The sequence below is a fragment of the Poecilia reticulata genome, chromosome 20, assembly GCF_904066995.2.
Source record: "Poecilia reticulata chromosome 20, P_reticulata-male-v2, whole genome shotgun sequence".
Taxonomy (NCBI): Eukaryota; Metazoa; Chordata; class Actinopteri; order Cyprinodontiformes; family Poeciliidae; genus Poecilia; species Poecilia reticulata.
Window position 1 is genome coordinate 19,781,656 of NC_088849.1, and position 9,997 is coordinate 19,791,652.

Consider the following 9,997-nt stretch of genomic DNA (forward strand, 5'->3'; position numbering starts at 1 on the left):
GGTACTGAAAACAAAATTAACCCATTTTTATTATTGGCAGCATAAGATTGTCTCACTTTAAAGTACGTTTCAGTTCCCTGTAAGTTGGTGTACAATCATAATATTTGTTTTGATAATATTGTCATTTTTATACATGTTCTCCAAATCCAAGCTGATTAAACTTGGCTTTTGAATTTAAATGCATCAGGTGTGTTTGTGTAATTAGGAAAGGTGTTGCTTAAGGAGATCAAACAAAGGTGTGGATAATTATTTTTTGATGGGCAGCAAAATGTGCCTGGAAAGAGATATGACTATTTCTGAAAAGTCAAAGAAGGCATAAAAGTCTTGAAATTTTTTAAATAATATTATGTGATCACAAATGATTGAAACTGTTTACTTATTTAGTACAGTTATTTACTGCATTTTGGTATTTAGTTGCAGATTAGTACCAGAAAACAGAACAAGTAGAAATACGATGAAGCATAGAAAGCATCTGACATCGACTGAACAGGATAGCAAACAGACACTAAAACCTGGATTACACAAAACACAAAACAGAAAAGAAACTGCAAAACAAAGTAAACTCTGACAAGACATAACATTAACAAAACTATAACAGACACATGCAACGTATTTCGACGTTGGAAAATACGACGTTGGAAAGAAGCAAAAGATGATGGCCAGAAGGACGAAACCGCTAAAGTTTCGAGATGAAAGGCCAAGACGCATCACCATGGACCAAAGCTATGAAGCCATAAATTAAACCCAATTCCAGATATTAAAGTAATGAACATTTAACTGGCTTCTATTACAGAAACTCTTAAATTGTGTGTTTAAATGAAAGCTGTTTTTTATTCCCGCGCTTAGTGAAACTTTTTTCCTCGGTGAACAACAGCACCACCTTGTGGCCTTACTAGTATATGCGCAAGAACGCATGCAAGTTAGATTTAATCAACTTTTGTGATAATAGAATCTTTATTTTATTTATTCATTTATTTATTTTAGAAATTATTAAATAAAAACAACAAAGTGACATAACAAGAACGGAAGTTTATTCACAGGAAAAATACCATCAGTCTCCTGCCAATTTCCGTATCTTATATGTAAGAACGGCATAAGATGATCATTTATGGAGGGAAAATAGACTCAAAAAACTTCCATTATCACTGAGCTCCTAAAGAGAATGAGTTTTCTGGGAAAATAGATTTTGAAAACGACACCAATTTCAAGAGCTGCCGACACGATTCCAAAGCGATAGCGGCCTAAGGACCAATGCTGCGTTCAAGTTGTACTCGGACATTAGAAATGCCAACTTCCCAGTCGGAAAAAAAATCAACTGGAACGTCCCCTGAAACTAGATTTCCCACTGGGAAACTGGGAGCAAGTCCCAGTCTACACCCAGCTACTTCTAAAGAGGACATCGTGTTTCAATATGGCCGCTCCTCGTATCAACAGCAAGACGTGGCAGAAACATGTTTATATGCAATAGCTTTATCTCTAAAATAAGCATTTTAGCTATATATTTTTATTTTTATTAGCTATGTTTACCATACTGAATAGAGTTAGAGAGTAAGACAACATTCTAGTGATACCCCAACATGCCACTTGACAGCATTTAGGCTAACATTAGCATTTGGCTAATTTCAGCTTACACACAAATTTTAGCATACTGAATGGAATACAAGTCCATGTTAGTCAACATGCTTGTAATTCTCCACATACTGTTGAGTACTTTGTAGTTTACGCTGGAATTGATGCTAATTTTTAGTACCAGAATGCTGGGTACCAACCGACGGGCATTCTTTGGTTTAAATTTCTTCTGAATTTTTCTAGTTGCGTTTTCTTATTCATAAAATGATTTGTTTCCTTGTAGGAAGATCGAGATATGGCCGCTGGAACTAGGCTACTGCAACTTTACAACTTGGATTTTAAAATGTTGGCGACGATGCAGAGGACATCACGGCAGTTTTTCCATTAAGCTAGTTTTTAAGCTTTGTTTTACAATATGCAGCGCCAGGAACAAAATAGTATATATACAGATACTTTAGTCAACGTTAAGACAAAAAAACAAATCAAATTAGATTTTTTTTTTAGTAAGTAAAATAACATATTCATTAGGTAAACTCACCTTCAATGATGCAGTTTGCCGAACCTGGACGCTCAAATCAGGGTCTTTATGATTTGAAAAAGGTACACAGTTGTTTGACAATAAATGGTTTCGAACCACTAACCGTGAGAGACAAGAAAGTTTTTGTGTTATCATTTATGTTGTCTGAAAAATGGCTGTAAAGTCAAGAAATTCCACCACAGTATGTAAACTTATGGGCACAACTGAATGTTTTTACATTTTATTTCATACAAGATCTGATAAAGAGGAGCTGGTTGACGTTGGAGCTGCCAGTTCAGTTCAGAATGTATAAGTGAACATGAACGGATTCACTTTAACCTGGCTGAACTGAACTGAGAACTAGTTCTTATGAAGAGTGACTGATTGTACACACCACCAATCAAGCAAAACAATAAGACCACTTTCTTGTAAGGCAGCAACACAACCTTTTGTTTTCCAAATTAGGGTGAGCATTCAAGTCGATTAATCAATTGTGACAATCAGATGAAAAAATTGCACATTCTGATTTTTCATTTAAACCTTTTTTTTAATACAATATTAGAAATGCATTAAATATGTAAATGAACAACTAATTTTTTAGATAAGATAAACATTTTATTGCCTAAAAGACAAAAACATTGCATTCCTTTAGTGTAGAAAAGGATGCAGCTGCAGCTAAAAAATACTTTTAACATGTAAAAAGTTGAGCTCTTTCTGCTCGACTTAAAATGTAAAGACAATGTGTCAATTATACCTTGGATTATCACAGGCATAATATATTTTTTTTGTTTTACAGAAATTAAACCAGGTGAAGTTAAAACTATTACACTTGTTTTTATGATGTAAAACACTTTGAACTATTTTGTTGCTGAAATGGTTTATGAAAATAAACTTGAGTTTTAGAACATATTTACAGATTTAAATTTTTTTTTATAATTTTTTTGAATTTTGTACACCTGTCTTAATTACTGCTCTGCTCTTTCAGCAAATTCTGTAAACTCTAGTTTATATTAACCGATTACTAAATAAATTGGAAATTTAAATAATCACGATTGTTTCTTCTATAGTCATGTTGTGCCTGATTGGTGTTTTTGTTGTGTAATCAAGGATCTGACTACAAGAATTAACTAAAAAAAAAGCATTACCAGCAAAAACAGATAAAAGAAACCAAGCATAGAGGCATATCAAATGGCTGAAAAAAATGTATTTAAACAAATTATAAAAGTCAGCTTTTAGAGAAAACTTTATTTTTTTATTTGTTAATATGCTTGGTATAAGATCATGTGATATTTTTTTCTTATTTCTCCAAAGAGCTGGAACTTTTATTCGTTAATCATCTGCTCAAACACAAGAGGGAAAGACAGGAACACCTACTCTGATAAAATGAGACCACATGGGAGTTGATGATGTTTTTGTGAGAGGAGCAGAAGGGTTCATACAAGCCTGTGGGTTCACAGATTAACAATAACTTTTCTGTAAACAGATAAAAGAAAAAGAAAATAATCAGCCTCTTCTCATCATGGATATGATCTAGTTCCATCCAAAGGTATTCGCTTTCATGGGGGAAGAACATACAAGGTACATAAATCCAAAATATTATTAATCCTCCAAAGAATAATTGTGCATTTTAAACTGGTGTTGCTGCTGTTTTGTGACAGAATATTACTCACTTTAGGGGGGAGACACAAATGGTAATCACTGAATGCTTCCAGATGTCAAATTATTCACAAACGTCATGATTTCAAAAAGGACTAAACCTCAGGTGACCTATGAAAAGCCTCAATTAAAACCCGACATTAAGGCTGCGACTTCCTGGTGTCAAACCAAAGCGAAGCGTTTGTTATCAAAACCGAACGATGCAGGATTAGAAACAAGCTTTAATTATTCTTTCTCAGATGTTGGAAGAAAAAAAAATTAAGAAGCAGTAAGTTCAAACATTGGATATGAAAGAGTTAGTAGTTGTTATCATCATCATCATCATTATCATCATCATCAGGAAAACTACAACAGCACTACATTCCTGCTTTGATTCCCCCCCTCTTAGTTTGATGAAAGTGGTTCGATCCAGAGGCAGAAACCGGCCTATCAGACAACCCTTCAGATGACAGTCGCTCTCCACCAATAAGGCCACTTTATATAGAAACTCTAAATGAGAAATGCAACTTATCGCTTCGTGTTTGTAGATCTTTGCAGTGTCATCGTCAACGAATGAACTGGGAAAAAAAAAAAAAGCTTCAAGTTTCTAAATCAAAGAGCCTGAAGGCCGGCTTGTATGTGGAGGGAAAGGGGGAGGAGCTTGGTGTTAGCTCCACCTCTTTTTAAACCACCACAGCAACACAGAAAAAGCTCAGTCCATGTCGTCGCCACCAGCTGTGCCACTGCGGTGGCATCCCTCCCCGCCTCCTGAAGCCCCAAACGCAACACATAAACACACCTCAATATAACCACGTGCGGCTGGGTTGTAAAGATCTTGCAAAAAAATAGATATTTTCACAGAAGTTTGTAAGATCATCGTGCCTAAAGTCATCTTTGATCCTCTGTGGCTTTGTCAAAGCAAGTTGAAGTCCAGAGAGAAGTTCTGCCACACAACTGCTGCTCTGAAAACAATCCACAAAGGGTAACTACTTCTCTGTTTGTTGTTGCTGCAGCGTCGCACGTTCGGGTTTCCTTATTCCCCTTTCTCGTCAGCCCCTTCTGATGCAATCCTCTAGTTTTGCCAACCAAACCATGTTGAGTGAATTATTTAACGGGAGTGTGTCTGCAGGGGGTGTCGTGTATGACCGTGTGAGTGAGTGAGTGATGTAAAGGGTGGCGGCAAAAGGAGATCTTTTAGGACTGCAGCCAGCACAGCTGGAGTTCAGCTTCCTTCGAGGGGGGACTGTGCTGGGGGAGGGAAGGGGCAGGGGGTCGGGAACGCAGCTCTACTTGTCCCCCAGGATGGCGTACTGGTTGTCGAGCTGCAAGTGCTGCACAGAGCCGCTGCCGGTCTCTTCTCTCCCGCGGTTTTTGTGTTTCACAACCTCGAAGGTCTTCTCCATTTCTCTGTCTCTGAAACGCAAACAAAAGTCAGTGAAACCGTCAATCTGACCTCGACGTCTTGATTCGGGCTGCAAAGAGGGGTAAGCAAAATGGACTTAGAGTTTTATCGCTATATTTTTGATAATAACAGTGGCAAAAACTATTATGTCTTTAGGTGACTGTATGGCTGCGATTGCAATACACAGCAATAACAGCAATACTACATTTAAAAAGAAAACGGACATATTTGTAATGCACTTCCTTAAGACAGCAGACACATGAAGTAGTGTGATTTGTATCACTAACATGCACACAGTAAATTCACTTAACCATATTTTCAAATTTAGTGATGTCATGATACAAACTGTGGAGAAAAATAGTAAAAATAATCGTGACAATATGGAAGTATAATCGTTTTTAACATGTGATAATAAAACAGCAGTCGTCTCAGAAGAATCTTATCACAATAAACGATAAACGATATAATAAATGCCAACTAATGATTATTTTAGTGATTGATTATTCTATTAATTATTCCCATGATTAATTGATTTAAAAAAGGGCACATTCTGTAGATTTTTTCCAAAGTTTTTTTAAAATGTAATATTAGAAATACATTAAATGAGCCAAACAAATTCCTTTTTTAAATAAAAATAAATAAGAACATAAACATTTATTGCCAAAAATCAAGTAATGTAGCTTTCCTTTAGTGGATTTGAAGCTGGGGAAGCTAAAATTCCCACTTGATGAGTTTTGGGTAAAACATATTTACAGACAAAAGGTGTTCTTACCTTAAATGGAAAATGTTTTGCTTTAATTACTCCTCTGAATGTTTTTCTTTTTTCTTTTAGCAAATTGCCTTTTCTTACTCTACAGTTAATGATTAATTGATTACTAAACTAGATGACAATATTTCAATAATCACGATTAATCTGATCAATCGTTCCAGCCCTATTTCTCTGCTTACTTGCGAGTCTCGACGTGCTTAGCGGTGGACAGCAGCGAGGGGAACTGCGTGTCGCTGAAGATCTCAGGTGGACCCTGGTTCTGGGCTCTTCTGCTGGGGGTCAGTCGGGCGCCTGGAGGGCGATAGACTCCTGCAGGCTTCGCTTCAGGCGCCTCCTCTTCCTCTGCACCAATGGGAGAAAAAAAAACAAAAAAAAAACAATTATGATTCAACAAAAAGTCATTATCTCTTAGATTAGAAATGCAGTCAATGTCCTCTTATTGCTGGTTACACACAGAGCAGCTCACTCACCCACAGGTGAAGCAGCACGAGGAGGAGCAGCGCCAGATTTGTTCCAGGGACCGGACACTTTGTCTCCGCTGACCAGAATGATCTCTCCATCCTCTCCTACCTCCTCCTTCTCATAATCCTCTTCCTCTTTTTCATCACTGCAGATGATCAACAGGGTATTAAATAGTGGGCTATAAAAAGCAACCTACTCCAGAGTATTTGGTCAAGAGGCAATAAACTAGAAGGCTGTTATTTAGACTACCATCACCAGGTCTCTCACTCGATGGTTGGGTGCAATCATCAAATTACAGACAAATAATTTGGGAACGTTGATGTTCACAGATCTATATCGTTTATTGTTACTGTGAAAAATTTACCATTGCGACAGGAATTTTGATTTATTGTAACAATTGCTTTTTTCCCCCTAATTTCTTCACTGTTGGTTCCATTAGAGCATAAATTGATTTGCAAATAATGCGGTTAATGTGGGAAGTTTAGTAATAAACACATATTCTATGTCACTGGTGTCCTGAAGAAGTCTGTTTTAAAATGTGTTTGGTTTTAAGGGAAAGAGTGTTTGCTTTTTCTACTTTATACAGGATAAAATAAAATGTTGAACTGATAAAACATATCTGCGTACTCAGTGGGTCGTTCTACTCTTTTTCCATTTCATACTTTGCAATTTTAGATGTTTCATAGACAACTTTTTTGCGCATATTTGGTAGCTGCTTCAACACCCGTTTCTGAGTCCAAAAAAATACCATCTTCCACCAGAAAATTACTTAAAAGTTGTGTTAGTTTGATCAGATGTCATAATCTGACCTTTCACAGATATCGTCAGGTTTCAAATGAAATCAAAACAAAAATGAATGACATATTCAGTTAAATAATGTGAGATTTGAGCGATTTTTACGTGTATTTAAATCAAAATGTACAATGCTGTGAAGGATTCGAGTCCATGGGTACAAAGCTGTTTGTCTCAGGTAGTAAATGGAAATAGGAAGGCATGAAAAGACAACAAGCACGTCAAAAAAGTGACCCAGGGCTTCACCAAGTCATGTGAATTTACTCACCAGGAATCCCCTGTTTCTCAATAAACATTTTTAACAACTACCTGGATTAAATTGCAATGAAAAAATGATTCATCCTAAGTCAACAGCAGCTGAAAACACTTTGTTTTGTTCTCACCTGATCTGTAAGGCCTGGAGCCGCAGCCCGCTGTAGTCCACTTCTTTCTGCTCAAACTCTTTCCATTCCTCGTCCTCCTGGGCAGAAAAACAGCGCTAAATATAAAATTACAATTACAGCGCAGAGATAACTTGGGAATTTCTGAATTTAAAATAATGCTCAACCAGCCAGGTAAAGAATTGAGACAGTTTAATTGATAAATAAATCTGATTTTCTCCCCAGTCATTATAGGCAGCAAAACTATGAACTCACATCATATAACATAGTAACAAAAAACCCATAATATAGGAATAATCTTGTAATTTCTTTTACCAATCAGATCCAAAATGACTTCCTGTATCAAGCAACATGCAGCCTATTTCAGTAATTCATTTCTACAGGTCTAACTTGTATCTTGTATGAATTTATTAGACTTTGCCTGATATGCTCCATTTATTTCAGTTAATTTTGATTATTACAGATTACAACTGATAAAACGCTATGATCATGTCCCCCAGAACATTACTCACCACAAATAAAAGGATTTCTAATACAGACATGTCAGCCGATACAATAAGTATGTCCAATCACAGCACACTGTGTTCAATCAATACCTGGTTGAAGCTCTGTTTGCATGAATTACTGGATCAATGCTGGAGTGGCATGGAGGTAATCGGACTGTTGCACAGCGGAGACATTTACAACACCCAAGCTGTTTTAACAGAGGCCTTCATTTTGTCTAGATTCTCTAGAGACATTGAACCTCAGAAGAAAAGTTCAGCTCGTTTGCTCCTTAATCCATGCGAGTCATTTTTAATGCATCTAGCTAAGGCACAAAAGAGGATTAGGGACACTGAAAAAGCAAATTATTTTCAGACTTTTTCTTCATAGCTGAATTTTTCCTGATAAGAATTCTGTGATTAAAGTCTGAATTTTTTTTTTTTTTATATTTTTGGTCCTAATCATCCTCCATACTCAGGTGTGGCTACCTAACTGCAACAGTTGCAGATCATGTCTTGGCTTTGTCTGTGTGTTTGTTGACTCTTGGAGAACGGACACCAACCACAGTCATAGCTTGTGAAACTAACCCAAATTCCTGAATTGAACATTTTCTGACAGACACACACTTTTTCCTTCCACTCAACTTTCTAGCAACATTCTTGGGTGGAGCACTCTGTAAAACAGCCAGCTTCTTAAGCAATAACGTTTGGCAACGTGGCTGTGTAAGCCATAGCCTGCTACAATCCCTTTTATTTTAGTTATTTATCTTTTGTAATGTCCAAATTTTCTGATTAACTAAATTTGCAGTTTTCATTTGCTATAAAGCTAGGTGGAATGAGTTTATACTATATGTACCAAACAAATTAATTAACTTTCCGGTGACATCCTAATTTATGATGATGCATTAGTGCTTAGACAGCTCGGTTATTGCATCAAAAAGTATTAGAGGAAGGGATTACATGGGTGTCATGCCTGCTTTGGTATCATGTCACAATGTGCGCCATTGGCAAGCATATGTTAGCCACTAACAGAGATTTATTCTAATCATGTAGATAAAATGTACACTCGTGACATTCAAAAATAACGTAGTACAAAATAAAATCTCGTTTATCAATACTTCCAGAAGCACGGATTCCGTTCTGGTAACCAAATCTGACACGACACCGGTACGAGACAAAAAGTTCCCCCCGAACAGCAGCGTCGGTTACCTTCTCTACTTGAGCGTCCTGGTTTTCGTTTTTCGCAGATTTCTCCTTCTCTTTCTTAGTCTTTTTCACCACGGCCGTCGTGGGCCCGGTCGTGGTCTCCTTCCCCTTGCCCTTCTCTTTCTTCTTCTTTTTATCCCGCTTGGCAAAGAAATCATCCAGACTCTTCTCTGACTGTACATCCGCCATTTTCGCACAGAGCAACGTTAACGTTAGTTAGCTAACCCGAGCAATGACAAGTGAGAAAAGACGCGACCGCAGAGTGAGGACAGCTGGCGAGACGACTGGAAGAGATCAAGTTAGTCCTGATTTTTATGTTTAACTTTTGTAACAAGCGGATAGACTAATGTATAAGAAGTTATCCCGCCCCAATCGCCGACTATCCTGTCAACCATGCCATGCACGGGATATCTGACAAACCTGTGCCGTCTCCCGGAAACACTTCCACCATGACCCGGATGTGTGTCATGCATGTTAGAGAAAAAGGCTATAAATATATAAATAAATTATTATTATTAGTAGTAGTAGTAATAATAATAATAATAATAATAATAATAATAATAATAATAATAATAATAATAATAATAATAATAGTTTTGCATGTGTTTGCTAAAGAGAGAAAATAACCCACTCCATATTCAGTGAATATCTATTTCTACATTTACATTTCTCACACAACGTAACATATAAAACACCATTATTTCTGTTTGCTACATGCCAAAATAATGCAAATGTGATCTATTATTTTTAGATTTTCTTTCATAATTTATTCTGTGCATATTT

The 9,997-nt window shown here is 36.7% G+C and overlaps 1 protein-coding gene across 2 annotated transcripts; it reads right to left on the bottom strand.

The window, feature by feature from the left end:
• Positions 1–3,311: 3,311 nt before the first annotated feature.
• On the bottom strand, positions 3,312–9,665 carry cdv3 (carnitine deficiency-associated gene expressed in ventricle 3). Of its 2 annotated transcripts, none has more exons than XM_008396591.3 (5): positions 9,218–9,665; positions 7,530–7,603; positions 6,363–6,499; positions 6,072–6,234; positions 3,312–5,134 (listed from the first exon to the last, which is right to left on the bottom strand). In XM_008396591.3, exons 1-5 carry the CDS (start codon positions 9,401–9,403, stop codon positions 5,008–5,010), a joined length of 687 nt encoding a protein of 228 aa, XP_008394813.1. In that variant the 5' UTR covers positions 9,404–9,665; the 3' UTR covers positions 3,312–5,007. The 2 variants fall into 2 exon arrangements, with proteins under 2 accessions (XP_008394813.1, XP_008394812.1); XM_008396590.3 differs by having other exon boundaries at positions 7,530–7,606; positions 9,218–9,664.
• Positions 9,666–9,997: the final 332 nt, after the last annotated feature.

Excerpts from the sequence above, each read along its gene's own strand:
- cdv3 (XM_008396590.3), bottom strand. The coding sequence starts at position 9,403 with ATGGCGGATGTACAGTCAGAGAAGAGTCTGGATGATTTCTTTGCCAAG. Across the intron at positions 6,235-6,362 it reads TCGTGCTGCTTCACCTGTGG|AGGAAGAGGAGGCGCCTGAA; the intron begins GTGAGTGAGCTG and ends CCATTGGTGCAG. Across the intron at positions 5,135-6,071 it reads AAGCACGTCGAGACTCGCAA|AGACAGAGAAATGGAGAAGA; the intron begins GTAAGCAGAGAA and ends TTTGCGTTTCAG.